Below are 19708 nucleotides of genomic sequence, written 5' to 3'. Positions count from 1 at the left end.
GTTTCCTATTTTATCCAACCAACGGTCCAAAATCAAAATACTGTCAAATGGTTTCAGAAAAGACAAAGAAAAGCAGACGATCTTCACCAGTTGGTGGAGATGGGTTGTTTGGTATTATTAAATCAAGGACCCAATGATTTAATCATATTATAGTTTCAGTTTTAGCTTTAGTTCAACCAACAGTCAGAAAACCACAAAATAATGGAATATTCACAACTGAGAAACTGGAACAAGTTTGTTCTGGATGTTAGTTGTTGTTCACCATAAGAGGATTATCTGCAGTATTTAAGAGTTACAGATGTCTGCTCCACATCAGAAAGACTATCTAACCACTAACTGTCAACACTTTTAATGACACATCTTGCCTCAGTTTCACTTCTGCACCAGTAGTCATTTCCTACATTACCCAGAAGTATCTGCACCTCTAACTCAAACCAATGTCTGTTTGTCAATACCAAGCATGCAAACTCAGGATTAGCATACCTAGCATTGCCAGTTTGAACTGGACAAGTTTGATTCTGAAGTATCAACTCAGGAGGATGGGAGGCTCATTCTGTAACTGGAAGAGCTGTGTACTTGATGATGCCCACGAATGCGTTCTGGGATACCTGGCTGTACGAAGTCCACAAAACTTACTTCCCAATGCATCCTTGATAAAATGGGCAGGGCAGTATACACTGGGGTATTTAGACTATTCTTGGTCAGATGGTACTGTGCACTAAAACAATACTTGTGCAGCAACTGATGATGTTTCACAAGAACACAAGTATCAACAAGAATGCATATTAATAAATGCCTAATCAGTTTTATTATGCTGCTTTTCATTGTAGTCCATTTCCTTGCTTACTTCTGCCTCTTCTACACTGAAATGTTCAGTAGCTCAAGGATAAAAACCTCTGAAGACCAGCCTGGTGGTTGTATTTATTGATTCTCTGATCAAACAGACACCGACTTAAAGCCCGGACACAGCAAACCGTCATCAAAGAACTACAGGCACTGAAGGCTGATTCGCCACATGTTTCCAGAATCTGGACCAAAAAGTTGCACTTGAATACAATGCAAAGACTAGAGCCAATGGCCAGCTAATATATACATTCTGTCCCAGAGAGGATAATAACTCTTCATACCAGCAGGTAGTCTGAATTCATCATTCAGAAACAGGAAGAGACACTATTAAGCTTAATTTAGAGTACTGCAGAACATTAAGTGCATAGCCACGGTGTAGGGAGTTACTTAGTCGAAAGCATTCACACCATAGACTGTATAAAAATGGACGACATGTCCCCGCTTCCTTGCTTTGGCCAAACTGACGCTATTTTCCCGGGGATACGGGTGGCGCCATCTTGCGAGTTTGGAGCCAGAGTCTGCGCAGCACGGTCAGACAGTGGAGCCACGCGGAGCAGCGATGTCGATGGCCTGCCCTCACTTCTGCCAGACTCACTCACGTTTCGTTTTATTAATACTGCGCTCTGCTCTACCTCCACCGGTTACAACGAAATGTTAGATTATACACTGTACTTATTTTTAAAAATAGCCATGGCGTCAATGTGCCACGGTACTATAAACTGTGCATTAGACACTGTCACAACTAGGACCACGGATGCTCACCAACGGCCCGACACGGGCATCGACAATCGAGCTTGGTGTGACACAGCCCTTAATCAGAACTGATAGACTGAAAGGTGCCTGTCTAAAGCCATGTTTCTTTAACATCCAGTTGCTATTTGACCTCTCACTCTCCGTCTTATCACTTCATCATAAACAGCCGGTCCACCCACAAAGCCACCATGGTAACCAAATCTACATCCAGCAGACGAACACACACGCTGACAGAAACACACACTGAAAGACTAAAGCATGCGTCATGCTTTGGGGACCTTGGGCTGTCACACTCACATGCAGGGACCCGTGTGGACTGCAGAGCGTCCTCCGGCTCTACAACTCATGTCCGCAGTAGAGCAAGGGCCACATGGACACACACACACACACACACACACACACACACACAGTACATATGCACACAGTTGCAATAGCAGCCAAGTGTCACGTCCACAACGGCAGAAAAACAGAAAACCAGGCTTGTCAGGGTTTTCCAGGTCATGTCGGAGCAGTAGGTTAAGATGCCAGTAGTGGAAATACAGTATAATACTGGACTGAGAAAAAAGGCAAATATATGGCATTTGTATGATGTATCAACCATCAGACTTGTCATAGGTTCTATTTTCTGTCAAACTGTTGCAGCTCTTCTACTGATAAATGCCTCTAATTATCAAAGAAATACTGACTAACACTTTTCTGTAGCCACAGCCTGAAACGATCTCTTCAAAGCTGCTCGTTTTTCCGTTAATGTTAAATCTGCAGAAATGTTTTGCTTCTTTTCTTTAAACCCATTGCACCTTTTACATATTCTGCATTCAAAACAGTTTGACATTTATGATTATGTTCAGCACAGCCAAAAAGAACCACTGTTTGGTGTTCTCACTCAATAAATGACACTAAATGTTCACTAATGATGGTTACACTCTAGTTTCGGCTGAAGGTTTAATCTATTCACTGTTTCAGCACTGGTGACACCTCTCTCTCTCTCCGTCTCGCCCACTCCTCACTATGAACTAATTAAAAGGTTAAACTGACAGATCCAGACAGAAACACAAACACAGAAAACTCCTGAGCTTGTTAACGTCATCATCATCACTTTGAATGTTTAATTTCTGAGCACAAATATCAGACGAGTGATGTTTTCACTGCCCTAAAGCTTCGGCTGTCGCCCCTCGCAGTGAACCGAGTTGGACCCATGTCCAGAGCTGTTCATCAGATTCAGCATGTTGAATGGGTCAGGGAGATCACTCTGATTGGCCGACCAGCTTAGAGAACCAGAGCACAAGAAGCGAAACAGGAAGTGATGGCGGCAAACAAAATGGCTAAGTTCAAAGGACATGCTGAGGGAATTTCTTCATTCATTCAAATCCACAAATATTTTCCCGACGACATGATCATGTAGAATGAAACTGTAGACCAACTGATCGTCGTGACTGACGTCAGCTCTGTACGGCAGTTTGTAGCTCTTACTAGCTTCCTAGCCTCACAGCTAGGGCTCTTCCCATTTCACCTTTTTGAATTCTGAATACAGACCACTGCCACCTGCTGGTATGAAGAGGTATTTCCTTTCAGGTGCAGACCTTATGTACCAGCTGGCCGTTGGCAGTAGTCTTCGTGGTGAGTTCAAGTGCAACTTTTTTGGTCCAGACTAGGGTTTAATATTTTTCCCGAAAATTAGATGAATCAGATCCCGGGAAAAGACGACCCATTTCCCGGGAATCCCGGGAAATAGCTGTTTTTTGTTGTTGTTGTTTTTGCCCAAGTAATGTATCGATATCATTCAAATATGCGTTCCCAGCATGTTTTATATTATTTGTAACATTATTAGGGCAAGAAACACAGTTTATGTCCATATCAACAAAGTTTGCAATGATCAATTCTGCTGCGTGATCAAGTGAGCTGCGTGCGTGACAGCCTATCTGCCAAAAAGCAGCTACCGTATTGGTGTAGAACGATCACGTGACCAACCGTGCCACCACTCGCGACCAAGATCTTATTACGCTCTGAAGAAACTAGTTCTGCATAAAACATAGACGCATCGGCAATCGACTGGAATTTTTGCGACGAACTTTTTTTGGGTAGCTTAGCATGACTCGTTATGTTTTATGAACTAAAGATTGTGTAGATGCCAGACTGTGGAGCGGGATGAAACGATAACAGGGTTCACCTTACGGCCTAACAAAGCTGGCGGCAGACATCATTAGGAGGTTGGTAGCCTATTGCTGCAAATGACGTTTGCTGCCGCTAGGGTGCGTGGATTTCTAGGCTATAGCCTACTGCTGCACTGAATTCAACGTTAACGTAAGACAACAATAGAAGCGCACGTGTAACAAAAAATAAATATATATTTCCCGTTTCCCGTCATAACCTTTCCCGGGAATCGGGAAATAGTCTTGATCAGATTTCCCGGGAATCCCGTTTCCCGGGATTAAACCCTAGTCCAGACACAAGAAACGTGAGGTAATTCCACAAACAGCCTTCATTGCCGGTATTTCTTTGATGTTGGTTTGGTGTGTCTGTACCTTTAAAATATTACATCTGAAGAAATCCCCATGATAATTATTGTTTTGATCATGCTCTTATGATTAACTCCAATATATCAGAACTTTGAAGCCGAAACAGATGAATCTGTTGTTCCATTTGCTCAGACTCACTTAATGTTGTGCTGAATTTAGACTCAGAGGAGAAAGTTACGCAACTTCCAGGCGTCATTTGAAGCAGAATGGAGTTTTTTTTCTGTCATGATGCTGCTAGAAAGCCTGTATGCTGATTGGCTGTCTGATCACCAATGAAAAACGAATTCTCAAGTTTCTTGTTTTGGCAATATTGCACTGATATGTTTTTATACCTCTATTCCCCCATGCTTAAATGTCTTAGTTTCAGCAGGTTGCCCGTTTCAGAGGCCTGATGGTCGATCATCAGCAAAAGCATGACGCTGATCTTCAGTCAGTCTGAATGCTTTTGATCCGAGCTGTCGTCCGTGAGCAGTGGAATTACACAACACACCCACAGACCCAGCCTACAGTCGAGTTCTGCTCATTGTGAGCCTCAGCAGGCGGCTGATGGAGACAGACGTCATTTCACACAGGCCACACGACAAATGACTGACAACCGCTCCAGTCTGATAACACACCAACGCACAACTCACCAAGCTGTCACCCCTTCACTTCCAGTTTTAAACCGCAAACCTCAAGGCTTTTGTTCTGCGGACTTGTTCTGTCAGACTGAATCAAATTATAGACCAACAGGGCATTCTCACCTGATACTGACAGAAATGTTTAAGCGTCAAAGAATATTTGATGATAAAGTTTTGTTTATTTCTTAAAGATGCGAGTGAGAAAGAAGTTTTTGTGTGACTGCTCGTGTTTAGCCAATAAACCTGAGAAGTCGTCTGTGGAAAAATCTTTTTATGTTCTTCAGAGTGCAGTACCCAAGAACGGTCCTGATATCAGTACAGAGACAGCAGCAGATTCATTCCTGACCGGCTGTTGGTTTATGGGTTTAATATGAAGATATGATGATGCCATAGTTCAAGACTGCAAAAACGTGTTTGAAACTCAGAGTCTGATAACGTTGGAAATCTAATGAGAAAGGTTTTTGCAAGTCTGAAACTAAGATTTGAAGGTTGTGAATGTCTGGAAATTCAAACCAAACATTGGTTTATAATTGATTTTTTTTGAAGAATTCTTTCATTTCTTTCATCCCCACAGCTGCAGCTTTCTCTTTCTTTTCAAAATTGTCACTGTACTGTTCTCTCGGTCTATTACGGCCTGGACTCGCCAAACCGACATCAAAGAACTACAGGCAACAAAGGCCGACTGTGACGTCTCCTGTATCTGCACCGAAAAGTTGCACAACAGCCAGCTTCTACATAGGTCCTGCACCTGAGAGGAAATGACTCTCAGTAGCAGGTGGCAGCAGTCTGTATTCATCATTCAGAAACAGAAAGAGCTGCCTTACTGTTTCTCTTCTCATGAGTCTGATTCCACATGCATGAAAAGCTGTTGACACGAGTCCCCCTTGTCTGCAGGACTCACCGACGGCCTGAATCCAGTAAACGGCCGTCCGTCAGCTCAGTGTGGGTTTGTTTTCTAGGATGGAAACCTCATAAATGGTGATCTGAAAACTGCTGCACACATGTGTGTATGAATGTTTTGAAACCTTTTATGTTTGACAGTGAATATGTGCAATCCTTGGATTGTTCTCTCAGAGACCTACTGTACTGTTTGATCACACCATTACAAGCTTTTGAGTCATGAGATCTTTGGCTGCAATCTCTCAAAGCTCCGGTTTGGAACTGTGTAACAGGTGATCTAGGAAATGAAAAAGCCTGGATGTATGTTCTTACACTGAATTACCACATTATGTGGGATAAACACTTGACAGGCAGTGGATACGCTAACAAGAGGCACGGTTCTGTGCTTTTAGGCTGTTGTTACAGCACAACTCAAAATAGAAATTTGGATTTGATACTGATATCAATGATTGGGAGATCAAACAGCATAGAGAACAATCATTAGATGGATCATTTGATTAGTTTTTTAGTTAAGGAAAAACAAATCCAATGAGGTAAAGAGGTAAGATAACGATATTTTCTTATTTTTACGAGGGATTGCCCGATCAAGTCTTCAGTGTCAGTCTTTAATGTTGAATACTGGCTGATCCGAGTCGCAATCTAATCTTAAATAAATTCATAAAGGATTTCTTCTCGTCCTTGTATTCTCCTAGATCCCATGTGCACCATGAACGAGACTGTATTCAGTCCAATAAATAGGGCTGTCAAAGCTAATGTAATGTGGAGAGGCCCAATACTGGTCCAATCTCCAATCGCCTCCCATTTTTACAGTGTAAAAAATCTGTGGGCTGAACGTGCTGCAATTCTTAACAGCGTACCAGTTAATCAACAAGCTCCGATCAACCCGATTATCAATCTAGTTCTCCTTCAGATGTCTTGTTTTATTCTACAGCCAGAACATTTGATAGAAAACAGAGAAAAGCAGCAAAAAATCCAATCTGAGAAGCAGGGATTTTTGGATTTCATTAATAATCAAAAGCAAACTAATAATTAAAATTTGTGGTTATTTTTTAAGTGAAACTGACTGCCTGTCTGAGCTTTATTTTGTAGACACAGAAGCTTCATAATCTGCAGCTCCTGAATTCAAACCATCTACAGACTGAAGATAAAACCTCAGTTGAAATTCTTTTCGTTTAATTTCATTCTTTAGGCTTGATCAAGCTGAACACACCTCACAGTGTGAATAATTATCGATTATTCATGAATAACTCCAGTAAAGTGGGTAATTTCTGCCATGTGAGGCACTGCGGATTAAAAAAAAAAAAAAAAACAAGGCCACCCTGACCTGAAATGTACCGCTTCAGGCAACAGATGCATGTTGTTGTTGTTGTTGTTGTGGCATGCATGCACGCCGAATCTAGGGCTGCACTGTTAATGAGGAAAATATAGAAACTGCGATACTGCATTTTTTTTTTTTAAAAAAAGCTCAAAATCTGCAGGAATTCAGTTCCCCCACTGACTCAGGATAAATATTCAGAGCTCAGATATAAAGTGAAATATTTAGCAAGTGGAGAAAAAGTGCAGTCACTTTCACACTTGAGCAGCACTTTGTTGGTTAAAAATAAATGTCTGTGTAGGACATTCCCTCATTTTAAAATCGCTTTGCTTTGTTTCTCCTGCTCACACAGCTTACAGCATCACAGTAAACCTGCACCATCCCATTTTGGGCTAAAATAATCCACACAGGGTCCTTAAACACACCGCAAACTTCGACAGTGAGACTATAACGGTTACTCTAGGTCTGCAGGACGTCTTAGCGCCAGACTGTCTTTCTCAGCAGCTTCGCACTCAAAGTGACCGTCCTGTAACTGAAAGCTAACATCCAGCATCGACAGCTTGTCCCATCTGCGAGTCAGTCTGCACATGAGCGCCAGCTAAATGCTCCGAAGCGCAGGAGAGCAAGCGCCTTAACGCCTGGAGGTCACAGTCGTACAGCAGAGATGATGTGATTTAAGCGACACTAAGCGAAGGAGCGGGAGAGAGGCTTATCTGCCAGAGCTCAGCTGATTGCCCGAGTTTATCTAATAAACAGGTGGAGCGACGAACCGTCTCCTCAAGCACACAGAGCAAAGTTTCATCTCATGGATCGACCCATCAGATCTGACAGAGGTTCACTGCACTGCATTTCAATAACGCTGTCCTCTTGTTTAAATGATTGAAAACTTTGTTAATCCCTCAGATTGCCTGTCTTACTTCTCAGCAAGAAGTCTGTTTGTAGAAGGTTTATTGTGTACAGATAAGGTATGTTTAAACTTCTCAAAGTGAGTTTGCTTTAATTTATCAGAAAAAAAAAACATCGTAAAAGCGAAATCCTAATTTTTTTGATAGTGTCTGTTTGAAAACAACGTCTGAGCTTATTTTACTCCTTCTTAAAAACTATCTGGCTAATTAAAAGACATGTAGTGCCATATAAAAACATTAAATAAATACATAACTGCACTCATAAAAGCACATTCTGGTCCATCAGTCTAATCGCAGGGAGATAAAACACGTGAGTATTTTCTCATGTCTTTGTCTAAAACATCAGAAAATACAGAGACATTTTTTGCATATTTGTTTTTGCATCTGCAGAAACCATAAATATATAACCATTTGTCTTTGTGAAGCTGCAAGTACATAAGTTACATCATCATCAAAATTGCTGGAAGAATAAATTGGATCCTTGGATTGGCATTTAATAGTATTTACAGATCATTTACAAGCCAACTGATCAATTATTGATTCATAAAAAAAATTGTATTTACTCAATTAATTAATGAATCACTTAAAAAGGAAAATAAAAAATAGTCAGAAATGTCTAACCGCCCAAAAAGGCATCTGCTGCAGTTTTTGTCTGATCTGCTGCGCAAAAAACAAATATACCCTCACTTGCCAGTTCATTAGGTACACTAATGTCTCAGCTTCATGAAGGGTACGGTTTAATTTTGGAGGCTGGGGTTTGTAGCTCCCATTATTTTTGACAAAGCCGTTTTGTTCGGTGTGCTAGGCTAAATAACAGAAACACTTCAGTGTTGAATTCAGTCCAGTTTAACAGCACCGCAAACTGCATCCACCAAAACGATCATCCAGTTGAATTACCGCCTCTCTGATGCGGTTTCAGCACCAACTAAACATTAGAACGGCCATGAATGGTGATTTTTTTGCAGGACTAAACTACTCATTAGACCACCTAATGAACTGGCAAGTGAGCGTAATTACTTATTTATTTGTCAAAACAGCAAACGTTCACATTTATGTAGCTGGAACAACAACAGCTGGTGCATTTGTGCTTAAAAAAAAGATGATGCCGCAATCCGGAGGAATCAAGAAACATGATTTGTCCTCATTTTACGATATTTTATAGGCAAAAACAACTGACACCTGATTTGCAAATATGATCCAAACCTATATGAAGTCAGCAAAAATGGTGAAAAATTGAGGGTTTTCCTTGAGTTCTAGTTTTAAGCCTCGTGATGAAGATGCCAATAATTTAAAAAGCCTTATCTGCTGCTCACTATGCTCTTATTCTGTAAAGACCACATACGTACACTCAAAGCCCTCGTCCTGCGTTTGGATGAGCACCAGCGACGGACCAAAACACCGACACGTCCATCACGCTACCAGGAGGCCTGTCAGGCTTCATCCCGCTGTCGTCCACCAATAACCTTGTCGCACACAAACACCTGAATGTTTTGGAGGATTCACGCCGTCTGACGTCCAGGTCGTGACGTTTCTGCTACCTCCCACCGTTTCCATCATTAATAACATCTGCCAGCAGCGGGTTCTGCTCTGATAAACACTCTCGGCTGGATTAGGAGCCCCAATAAGCCTGCAGCTGCCACAGCTTTACCTCGCCGTGTGTGTGTGTGTGTTTATGTGTGACTGCAGTGGGAGAAGCTTTTAAGGAGCGATGAGGCTGATCAGAAAGAAAACGGTCTGATTTCAAGGATTTCAAAAGCTGCAAGTTCCTGACTGCCTGAACTTATAAATTTGACGGTGAATTATTTACATCATTCGCTGCAGGTGGATCTGCATCTTCAGCCGCACAAGATCTGATTTCTACTGCAAAGCAAAGCGGCGCAATTAACCCTGACAAAGCGCAGCTACACAAATCTGTATGTCTCTCACACACACCTGCGCACTGGCACACATTCATCCACAGTACATGGACATTTTCAGGCAACACAGGCAACAAGGTGGCTCGCGTCCAGGCTTCCTCCCTCACAATGTAGGCCTTCCCGAGCCAGTATGAATAAAATATGCCACCCCCCCCCCCCCCCCCCCCCCCATTATATAAGGCAGAGATTCCCTGTTCCTGTCTGAGATGGGCTACATTCAAATAAGAACTGGGTGGGTTTGCTGTGATTGGGATTCAGCGGCCCACGGAGAGGGAGTGTTTGTTGTGCATGGGAAGAGAGGAGAGGGGTGGGAGGTTTATATGAGGGGGGGGGAGGCAGAGACATATTCCCAAGCATCGTCCTCATCCCCGGGCCCAAGAACCCACTGAGACCAGGGGCATCAAAAGCCAAACTGCCCCTCTGAGCTGCTCTGTCACGGAGCGTTGCATCGCAATGCTATTATTAAACTCGACCACACACACACACGCACACAGACACACACATAGACACGCACAGGTAGGCTCGGCTGATTGTGTCAACATCTCAAGGTCAAACAACGGTTCCGTTTTCGGACCCAAACCGTACGAACAGACCGGTGTGGGTGTATTTTATCAAAGACAAAGAGCAGCGACCGATTCCCGCAGCGTCTTCCCGCTCTGCCCTCATCCTGTACCGGCTACACAGAGCTGGCCAGGCCGGTTCTCTGGCTGACAAACATCTGGATGGGAGGAGCGGGAGGCTACGAGAGGGAGAGGGGGAGGTAGAGGAGGGGGCCGCGGGACCGAACGGTTAGATTCCGTTAGTAAGGTAGCCTCCCGGTGTGGATGGTGATGGTGATGAGATAACGTGATAACGAGGGGAAGGAGGAGGAGGAGGAGGAGGAGAAGCGGAGGAGGGGAGGCTTTTTTTTTTTCGCTCCCTCCTTTTTTAAATTAATTTCTTACCCTCTGACAGCTCCAGCTCCAGCTCCGCCAGCCGGGCTCGGATCTCCAACGGTATCGGCGACGCCTCACGGTCCGCCATTCCGCTTGTACGGTAGAAAACACCTCCCCGGTTAAACTGCTGCCGCTGCTGCTGCTGCTGCTGCTGCTGTAGCTACTCCTGCCTCCTCCGCTCCGAAAGGGAGAGCTTCTCCTCGGCCCCTCCTCGGCGGAGGCGCGTAAAGACTACGAGGCGTCGAGGGAGAACAAAGAGGATAAATCTGGGTCTCGTTCTAACGGGGGCCCGCCATGGCGCCCGGCTCCTCGAATCGGTAAAGACCCCGGTGGCTCAGTCGTCTCTGTACGCTGCCGTTGCGGCGGTTGTGGTGGCGGTAGTGATGATGATGATGATGATGAGGCTCGCGCAGCCCCAGAGTCAGAGCCGTTTGCAGCTCCTTGCCGCTGGTGTCACGTGACTCTGGAGGAAAGTGGGAGGGAGGGAGGAGGAGGAGGAGGAGGAGGAGGAGGCGCCGGTCATCACCTGCAGGGGGCGCAGCGAGCAACCACACCTACAGACTGACGGTGCAATGTAATTACACCTGACCGTTACAGTGTAAGGAGGCGCAAGAGTGACTCAAAAAAATAAACGACTCATTAATTACAGACACATAAAACTTAAATATAAATTTTTTTGTAGTTTAATTGGTTTCTCAGTTGAACTTTTCAAAAATGTTTGGTTAAATGTATTTTTTAGTCTTTTTTTTTTTTTTTTTTTACATTGTTTACATTTGTTTCTCATTATTAGTATAAAATGCTAATAAAAATTACATTATTCTTTCCAGAAAATTAAATTCGTTTAGTTTTTAAATTTTGTTTTTTTCACATTTGTAGAGGTCCATGACTGACTCAATAATTGGGTATATTTATCATATTTTTAGCTTTTGTACAAAAGCTAAAGCTACTAGCTAGTACTAGCATACTAACATTTTTCCAGATTTCCATTTTTAAGTATATTTTAAAAGCATGTTTACCCACATTTGTTTCTGAACTTTGTATCTATTCCAACCAGTAGAACCTGAGACATTCTTCTTAGCAGAAAGTTTGGCAAATGGTTGAAATCTGTTGGATTTATAAAACTCAGGTCTTTAGTGTGTGTGTGTGTGTGTATATACATGTAATCTTTAAGGCTTTGCTACTGTTCATTATTGGGTTTCACAGACTTTAATTTTATGTTTGTGTGTCAGACTATTTTAACTATGATTTGCACCAGATACTCAAATTTTATAATGCAAAACCCATTTGTACAGCTCGGAAAAAAATAAACTTTTTTTTTAATGTGTTTTATTAATTGTAGCTTTTGAAGCCAAACACAGATGCAGTAATTAAACAGCATTTCTTTTACTCTAGCAATTGTCTTTCCCAACTGTAAGCCATTGCTTTTTAATGATGTCATTCTTTATTCCATGCGTGTATGTAGAAATCAAGGCTCTACAGAGTAATGTGATTAATATTAAAGGTCAATCAGTCTGTAATTAAGTGTAGTATAACTGAATGGGCCTAATGTGACTGTAACACATAACTGAGCATCAATTTGTCCATCTAATACACTGTATTTCATTAGTATTCTACATCCCATTCATTAGGCCTATAGCCTTCCAAGAATCTAATCATCCTCATTGTAAACAAGTGGTGGAGTAATGAGTGTTATGATGTGACTCACCTGCCATCTGCTGGTTAGAAGGGTGAATTGCAATAAAGTGCATGAATTTCATCAGTTTAACAGGTTTTTAAATGACGAAAAAATAACACTGAAGGACAGAGCTTAGCTTTGAATGGACACATGTACAGAAGGGAAACTGATATGTTTAACCTCAAATGCACTTTTTTAATATTTGTTCAACATTATGTACATCTGTACAAAGTAACGTGCCACAACAATAACTGCTTTACATTTAAAACGTTATATTTCAAACAAAAGAACACTTACTACTGTACTACAGTACAGTTCAGGATCTTGGTGCTGAAAATGTGTTTGTTAATAGACACTCAGTAACTACACCACCCAGACCTGTAGGTAGCCTTGTGACACTGAGGTACATCAACTACACTTTTTTTCTCAACACAAGAGACTCAAACTTCAACACAAAAGCACTCCTGTTAACATAAATAAAAATATGACTTAAATGAAAATCTAAAATGAAACAATAAAAAAAAAAAATCATGCCGACATAAAGTATTGATAATCGGTGCTTTTTGAGGAAAACATACTCAGTTCAATTTGATCCCTGGACTAGCAAGACCAAATCAAAACGCTGATCCTCCCAGTACTCACTATAACACATCGAAACTTGGTTCATTACAGGCCTTCACATCTCAACAACATCTGAAAATGGAAAAGGAAACCCAGGTGACAAGCATTTATATTTATAGAAAATAAAAGTATAACACGGATGCATGGGGAAAAATAAAGCAAAACCAAAACCAGTTCAGAATAATGGCAGAACTTCCTGTACAGTGACATCCAACGCACACAAACAGAAGGAAGAGAGGTGCCAGTGCCATCCGCAAAACAAGACGTTATCAAAATGAAACCTGGCTCTCAATAAACCGACCTAAACTGCAAACCAAGAAATAAAACACGAGTAAAGTAGCACATCTTTCCAGCTTCCTGTCTAAAAGCTGAAAACTTAGTTGTGACATCTTGAGACCCAAACCAGTCCATCCTGTTTAAGCTAGCCACATCATGTCAGGAGTATTAGTCAGGTGTTCTGTTATAATATGTAGTTGTTTTAAAGGCTGTTTGGTGCTTAATGTAACAAACCCTGACAATCTTCATCAACCGTGAATTAGAGTGCACACAAATTATTCTTTATAGTAAACGTGCAGCCATTTATAAAATCAGGACAAAACAACAATGCACTTTCAGCTTATTAAACACCCATGTGACAAAAACAAACAAAAAGGAAAGGAAAAAAGTTCACAAGTGTCTTTCTCCATCTTATCTGATCACTCTGACAGCAGTGCTGGTTCAGGTGTCTGGCCAGGATAGGTCAGAATCTGCTCTTCCTCTGAGGTGGCGTGGTCAGTGTGCGGCACCGACTCGCTGGACGTTCTCCGACAGATCTCAGCGTAGCTTAGCTTCTTTGACTCCTGACCAATCACAAAAGAAGATGGGGTCAGGATCACTCACGTCTGTTCTTTCAGGTAAGGTACTGATTAATAGAGTATCCATGTTGAATTAACATACTTTCTAAGTCCTAAACTTTCCTTTTCATCTTGCATGATTTTTATCAATTTGATCCATTTAACACTGAATTCATAAATTAATCGAATCTAATACATTCCTCCCATTCAGTTCAATTTCATATTGATTACAAAGGATTTAAAGCATAGCCAGTATGTTAGAGTAAGTGTAGTGTAGTCATGTAGTTAAATAAGAATAGGAGACAGTGGTGAAACTAAAAATGTCTTACTGTGACTGCTTCCTGAGTGAGTTCAGCTGGTTGGGACTCACTTCTCATCTCTGCACTCTCCTCATTCCTACAGACACAAACAGAAAAATATCTTCATAAACACATCTGGGAAAAAACTACACCTCCAGGTATGGATTAAGAGCTGGATAAGAAAAAGGAAATAAGAGTGGAGAAGACTATAAATCAGTATGAGTGACCATTAAAGGAGCTGTGAGGATTAGTTGAATTTAAAAGCAGAGCACGGTCCAGCTGCTGTCTCAGAGATACTTACTGCTGTGAGTCTGGCTGAGGCTCTTGTGAGGATGCTGGCAGTGATGTGGGGGAGCAGCTGATTTTCACTGGGACCTGTCGTGATTTAAAGACATCAGTGCATGCGCATACAGTATGTGCTGCTTTTCACAGGCTGAGTCTTAGAAATGAAAAGAGACTTGTTACCTTGATGAACATGAGAGTCAGGTGAGCAATGTGTACACACATGTGTGTCAGACAGAGACTTCTTACCTTGCTGTTGCCATTAGCAGCAGGTACCGTTGCTATGGCAGGTTTCACCACAGAAAGAGGAGGGAAGCTCGTGATGCTGAGCTCCGGAGGAGGAGACGGCTGACGAGGAGGCGACTTACTTGGTGGATTCTGCACAAACACACATAGTCAACACACAGTCTCAGCAAAGTGAACTAAGTACTAACAACGCTCAGTGGATACTTACATGACTGTTTTGAGCAGATCGGTCCCAGGACCTCTGGTTGTCTCTCCTCCTCTGGTTGATTTCACTCCTGCAGAGCAGAGGGGGAGCAGTGAGCTTTTGCAGCTTAAATAAAGTCTGATCTTATACAAATTTATATCTCTGCGTTAAGGAATACAAATCTACAAGTATTTCAAATGTGCAGGGACAGAGAACAATAAGTGAAAAAAACTTGAATCTATGAAGACAACAAAGCCAAAACTGCAGCTATAAAACACTCCAACCAAGCAGAAAATACACAAGTCATCATTTTATTTCTTTGCATCTCTACAATCTATAGTTGGTTCCACTGTTTTGTAGCTTACATTTCATGTTGATTGTTTCCTCTGACACTCTTATGGCTAAATTTGATTTGTTTCAGGCTTCAATTTCTCAGCTTTAGTTCATGGGTGCACACTTAACCCGTTTGTCTCAGTACAATCCAGCTGTGGTACATTGTCCCATTTGATTTGATTTGTTGAGGCTGACGTCAAAGCTACAAATCAAAACTTCAGGTCAACTGGACTCTAGGAAGGTTTATGAAATAAAAGCAAAGATCTGATTTGTCTATGCTTTTTTCCACCTGTTAGACATCAGAAAGGATAAAGACATAAGGAGCATTAAAGTGAACTACCTGTCCATTTGACTTCACACACAAGCCATCAGTTTGTCAACGTGAACATGAACTGAACCAGGACTACAAGAATTAATATTTTGTTTTTCAATAAGTAGTATCCCTGCAGTTTAATTTCCAGCACATGGACCACATACCAAAGTACCAAAGCCAGCCCAACTTTCTTGCTTTGAGGTCTCTCAGTTGAGAACTGATCAGGCAAAGATCTGCTGGATCAATCAAATTGTTTGGGTGGGCTTTATGTGGTGATGGACAGAAGAGTAACAGTGACATAGTCCAACACATCATCTCTGTACCTGTTGAAACCCTAATGGCGTGTCACCAAACTCATATTCTGATAAGAACTGAATCCCGAGTTGCTCCCAGTGCTCGGCTCTTGTGTGTGAATGAGTGGTTTGATGTGTCACTGTGACTGGAGGAGCTTTGAGTACCAACAGACAGAAAAGCCCTAAAAAGCATAAATTCAAGACTTTTGCCAAGGCCATGATTTGTTACCTTCCATGTTCACTACTGGATGATGCAGCTTGCTTGTTGGACTCTGTCCTTCCGCCTCTGCTTTGACGGTGTAAGTTGCCCCGTCCTCGACCTGTCTTTGCCTGAGAGGGGCGATCCATCGGTGGCTGCTCTGATGGCTGTGAGGAGTTATTCTGTCGACGGTCACCGGACCACTTCGAGCCTCTCCTTGAAGACAATGATGGGATATTACATCAGCTGTTGGATATTATATTGCATATAATATTAACCAAAGACTGACACAAGATAAGATGACAGGAAGCTTACCTCTGTCTATTTGAGTTGTATGGTTTGAAGTTGGAAGCTGTGCCAAATCCAATTATGAAGTCATTCATCAATAATGAAGGCTGCAAAACGAAATAACAACAGTTTAATCACAGTGCTCACACCCTCAGAACAAATGAATAGCTCACATGAACAGCAATAGCATTAATCAAAAAAGCGTGCATCTGTCATAATTAACTCCACGACATTCATTTCAGGAATTAAAACTCACCTCAGCACAGTTCTGGTATCCTGCGCCAGACCACACCTCACTGCTTACATTGTACAACTGTTCTGTTGTCATGTGGGCAGGGCAGGACTGCTGGTAGGTGGGGAAATAGGGGCCGAAATGATTGCTGCACTGGTCCACCTGGGAAGGTCTGTAGCCATTTTTTGGAGCATAGGTAGTGGCTGCCATTGTCTTGGCCTTTATCCTCACCATGATCGGCTTTCCTTTGAACACCCGAACCTCCTCTCTGAGGTACCTATAGGCCTGTAGGACGTGATTGTTTAAACCATTCTGTTCTCAAATCATGCAACATTTCACTGTACCAGAAGAGAAACATCTTCTACTTCTTTATTACTTAACATTATGACTTTGGTTTTCAGCTTTATTCTACCTGCTGTGCGTCGGCTTCAGATTGGAAGGTGATGAACCAGTTATCGTTGCTCACAAACTCGCAGCTCAGGAACTTCGGCAGGTTCTCCCCTTCAAAGAGAGCTTCCACCTCCTGTTCAACAACAGTCATCTCAATCACACTGACAATATAACACAATTCACTTCATTCAAGTGTCATCATGCCTCATAGCACAGTTTGATGTAGGGATCACCTGATCTGATCGGGATCTTTTGTAGTTGGTTATTTTAGGTCTGCTATAAACCAAAACCACATCCCTGTAGCGTCAAAACAACTACCCTCTCAAAACGACATTAACACTGACAGCCCTGTGTATTGGTCTGAATACAGTCGCCCGGTGCACACATGATCTAGGAGAATACAAAATTAAAAACAAGCCTTTATGAATCTCCAAGGGACGACATTTTATCTATTTAGGATCAGATCGGGACTTGGATCGGTCAATACTTAATATTAAAAGACTGTAATCAGATCAGGGTCAAATAAAATAATTATCAGGACCTTCCTAGTTTGATGTAAAGAAGCTGAATTTGTGCAGACTTGTTTTAAAGTAGATGAATAAAGGGCCTGTTCAGACCTTGCATTAAAATCCAATCTAGGCTATCCGATCACAAGTGACCAGCATTAGGTACGCGTGTTCAGACCTGGCATTAACATGCGCCTCCTTATGCATCTCCAGATCCGATCTCAGTTGGGCGTTCTGTATGCAACCCCAACATCATATGCAGAGTAGTAGAATATTTTAACAGCTGTTGTCTCTAATGGATCTCTACCGCTGATGCCCTGATGTTACTTATACCTGCACAAAACTCAAATCATAAACGCCGAAATACGTAACTTAACCACACGGCTCCTCATACATCAACATGACCGCATCAATAATTAACAGAGAGTCGCACCTCCAAATGTGGTCAGAGATCGGATCTCTCAAATGTGATCTCAATGCATCCTGGGATGTTCACACTTGTCTTTTATGCGATTGGATCGCCCAGATTGGTTCTTAATGCAAGGTCTGAACAGCTCAAAAGCTGTTGTGTGGTGTTGGTGTAGCTGGTAGACTCTTACCTCAAGAGGCGTGGTGTCAGGAATCTCACGCAGGATTACAACACACCGGCTCTGCCTGGGCCGCACTTTCTGTCCACACGTGGCCACCTCCACCAGTGGCATGGCTGCCAATCAATGGGAAAAGAGAAACGTTTCAGAACGACCATAAACACCAGATTACCGCCATTGGGCTCATAGTTAAATTTCCACTGTGAATAAAAAAAATATTAAATGCAATTTAAACACAACCAAAACTGACTTTTCAGAATATCGGAAATGAGGTCCAGGTCTGTGGTGAGACTCTTGATCTTGTCAAGGCTGGCCAGAGTTGCTATGGAAACGTACTGGTCACTGTCCATCTGAGACTGGAGGTACAGGTCACTGCAGAGGTGCTCTCTAAGGAGGGACAGAAGAGAAAATATTTGTAAGAGGTTATCAAAAGATTATCAAAAGTAGTTTAAAAAGGGTATGGGCCATTTATGTGGATTTGTTTTTACAGGTAAATAATAGAGGATCAAATAATACTAAACAGTAATGTTGAATGGTGGAGTTGGGTCTCTCCTAACCACAGATATGAACATATTTGATAACATGTCCTCTGTAAGAGGAATGGTGTGTGCACAGTTGGTACCTGGTCAGGCAGGACTCCAAAACTGTTCTCAGCTCCTCTGTGATCTCACCTGAAATCACACATCAGAGCTTTCTTACATTAAGTTATCAAAGATGAAACTGAAATATGTGATAAAATCTTAAATCAAATTCATACTTGCAACAGGTTCGCTAGTCTCTCCATTAACTACAGGAGCTTCAGCAGTCAGTGTCTGGTACTCTGGCGTGCTTGGATCAACCTCGATAAGGCCCATGTTCTCCAGCTGAAACTCTGGCACACATCCTACAAAACCACCCCATAATGATTAATACTGCACAATAAACAGGCAAACAGGAGTCCAGGCAAATGCATCTCCAGCCTACCTTCCTGACTGGTCGGATCATTGGGGACCTGTAGCCACTGCTGTTGAAGGTGCGAGTAAGCAGGGTCAGGGATGCTCAGGTCAAAGTTGTGATTGGTCCATACCTCAGCTTCAGGGTTAAGGCAAGGAGCAGCAACAGGTTCCTTAAGTCAAAAGACACAGATGTGCACAACATTGTTTAATAGTAAAAGCACTGTCAGATGTATTGATATTTATTAAAAAACGGAAGTTAATTACAGATAAGATGGCACAAAGAAAGAACCCCAAATATTCTTTAAGTAAGATAACAATACTGGATGATTTCACTCAGCCCACTTACAGACTGTGTGCAGTCTGTGTGCCAGTCCCACACACAGGATCCCTGAGGCATCACAGTGCTGTATGGGTACGCTCCCAGCAGAGCCATAGAGGGCTGGAGCTCTGAGACCGAGGCTGGGATCCGCTCCGCATGGCTACCCTGCTCGCTCTCATCCTGGATGGGCTCGGCATCAGGAGCCCCCTGAGCCCACTCCTCACAGCTCTCTACCAGACCCAGCTTGATCCAGGGGTTGGGGTAGAGATGGCAGATGGAGGAGTCTGCATCCTCCCCCAGCAGCTCAGAAACCATCTCCCTCATCCCTCCTTCCTTCAGTCTCTCATCAGGGGCAGCAGGCAGTTCATGACTCAGGAGGTGAATCTCATAAGATGGAGTTGAGGCATAGAGGTCGATCTGATTTGGGTCCACAGTGATCATGGTGTGACCCTCTTGACAGGTGAAGA

General features: G+C 42.5%; 2 protein-coding genes across 2 annotated transcripts in view; both read right to left on the bottom strand.

The window, feature by feature from the left end:
* Positions 1-11284, bottom strand: part of LOC311503797 (disco-interacting protein 2 homolog C-like) — a 54259-nt gene extending 42975 nt beyond the window's left edge. Inside the window, exon 1 of the mRNA XM_084566671.1 lies at positions 10716-11284. Coding sequence (XP_084422797.1) covers positions 10716-10794 — 79 coding nt within the window. The 5' untranslated portion in view covers positions 10795-11284. The remainder of the gene's footprint in view (positions 1-10715) is intronic.
* A 791-nt stretch (positions 11285-12075) lies between these two features.
* LOC311503252 (uncharacterized protein) lies at positions 12076-19708 on the bottom strand. Its single transcript, XM_084565880.1, has 15 exons — positions 19269-19708; positions 18951-19092; positions 18745-18870; positions 18610-18658; positions 18238-18374; positions 18000-18103; positions 16917-17027; positions 16529-16789; positions 16300-16379; positions 16015-16200; positions 14871-14937; positions 14666-14794; positions 14436-14509; positions 14165-14231; positions 12076-13841 (listed from the first exon to the last, which is right to left on the bottom strand). The coding sequence occupies exons 1-15, from the start codon at positions 19680-19682 to the stop codon at positions 13698-13700; spliced, it is 2091 nt and encodes a 696-aa protein (XP_084422006.1). The 5' UTR covers positions 19683-19708; the 3' UTR covers positions 12076-13697.

This window comes from Chelon labrosus, assembly GCF_963514085.1.
Source record: "Chelon labrosus genome assembly, chromosome: 18".
Lineage (NCBI taxonomy): Eukaryota > Metazoa > Chordata > Actinopteri > Mugiliformes > Mugilidae > Chelon > Chelon labrosus.
Note: the sequence above shows the minus strand (reverse complement) of the source record. Positions and strands in the feature narration are given on the sequence as shown.